General features: G+C 33.3%; 2 protein-coding genes across 2 annotated transcripts; both read right to left on the bottom strand.

The window, feature by feature from the left end:
• Positions 1 to 387, bottom strand: EIN_475250 (hypothetical protein; the record flags this gene model as incomplete). The annotated part of the gene is made up of 1 exon (XM_004255576.1): positions 1 to 387. A coding segment is annotated over one exon (387 nt), but the record flags the coding sequence as incomplete, so codon positions are not given.
• A 94-nt stretch (positions 388 to 481) lies between these two features.
• Positions 482 to 1,177, bottom strand: EIN_475260 (hypothetical protein; the record flags this gene model as incomplete). The annotated part of the gene is made up of 1 exon (XM_004255577.1): positions 482 to 1,177. One exon carries the CDS (start codon positions 1,175 to 1,177, stop codon positions 482 to 484), a length of 696 nt encoding a protein of 231 aa, XP_004255625.1.
• Between the last annotated feature and the right edge of the window lie 627 nt (positions 1,178 to 1,804).

A 1,804-nucleotide genomic window follows, 5' to 3' on the forward strand; every position in this document is an offset into this window, starting at 1 on the left:
ATAAATTCCTTTGATCTTCCCCGTCTTAATATATGAGACTAACTTCTCTGTGATTTCAGTCTCAAGCAACGCATGATGACCAAATCCTGTTAACACTTCGCCGTCTTTCTTATCATCTTGAAAGCCATCCATTGCAAGGGCTTTCTCAATAACCACTTTAAAGTCCTTATTTGAACCAACGTGAATCAACCCCGCATATCCAACTTCATTTGTTGTAAAAATGTGTTCAGCGTATTCAGGCTTCGGTTTCATTAGGCAGTTGGTAGTGAACACCACCGGCCCCGGGAAATTGAGTAACTCGTGTTGTTGATTGTACCACGCAGTCCCAAAGTGCCCGACTAAATTTGTGTACTTCTTAAGTTCTGGATATCCATGAGCCGGTAACATCTCACCGTGAGTATACACATTAATCCCAGTGTTTTGCGTCTGTTCTAAAATGTTTTTCAAGTCGAAGAGATCGTGACCACTTACAAATATACACTTACCTTTCTAATGAGACGGAAGTTGGTGTTGGATTGCCTAAAGTGCAATTGGCTTTATCTAACAATTTTAAAGTCTCGAAATTCCATTTTCCAGTCTCTTTCACCAAGTCAATCCAAGCTTTTAAGTCACGTTCTTTGTTATCAAAGCCAGCGGCCAAGGCTTGGTGTATGAAAGTGTTGATTTCAGTGTTCTTCTCGCCTAATAAATAGGCGTGTGAGATATACGCACAGACTCCCTTTAACCCAAATAAAATCGCTTGCATCAAACTTTGAATGTCTTTGTCGTCATTCAGTTGATTGGGGTGCTTCTTGTCCAAATTCTCTTTGATGTACTTTTCACAGTCTTCGATCTCCCTAGCAGACTCTAATTCATTTCGTGATGCTTGTGGCTTCATTTTGGATATTAAGTTCTTACGAGCTTCTATTGCCTCTTTCGTGTATTCGACTAGACGCTTTTCATCGAAGTTCACATTCGTTAAAGTGGAAAAAAGAAGATTTGATGTGAGAATGTCATAGCTATCATCGATGATACCTTCCTCTCGAGCTTTTAAAGCTACTAGTGCGTTCTGGCGAAGAGTGTAGATTAATACATTCATGGTGTTGGCTACAACTGCTTCTTTACTACAGACACCACATACAGTACATCCAGTACCTCGGGCCGTTTGTTCGCATTGGTTGCAAAACATCTTTTTCATGTGAAGTGAATGATAAGATATTTAGAAAATGGTCTTTTATTGTCAAAACGTTGATATAACAAATCAATCTATTTTGTGAGTCGTTTTGTGTTTAGTTTGTTATAGTTTTTAAATTAAATGATTCGATTGTTTATATTTATGGAATTTATTTTGTTGTAATGTTTTGTTGTATTGTCAGATTGTATAATTGGGATTTTGCGATAAACAATTGGTGATATTTTGAATGAATTTTAAAAGGAGAAATAATAACAAATCTATTCATTTGTTTCAATACTTGTTATTTTGTTTAATAAAATATAAATTGTAATAAAATGTGAAACATACACATAAGTATATAAAAATTAAATAATCCGATGTATTTCAGTCTGTAGAGTTTTTATTTTTATTCATAAAGTTATTGGTATTTTTCAAGTTATTTTTAACGATATTCGTTTTCTTGTTCTAAATATTGTTTTTTTCGTTTATGATTTAATTTTTATAGATGGGTGTAATAAAAAAAGTTGTATTACAACTAAGAATGTCAATTAAAAAAATACATATGTTAAATTGTGTATTAAAATTTTACAATTAAAATATGACCAGGTGAATATTTAAAATAAACTGTATTTTAAAATTGTTTAATTTTCA

Source organism: Entamoeba invadens, assembly GCF_000330505.1.
Source record: "Entamoeba invadens IP1 unplaced genomic scaffold scaff_1105074725313, whole genome shotgun sequence".
Taxonomy (NCBI): domain Eukaryota; phylum Evosea; order Mastigamoebida; family Endamoebidae; genus Entamoeba; species Entamoeba invadens.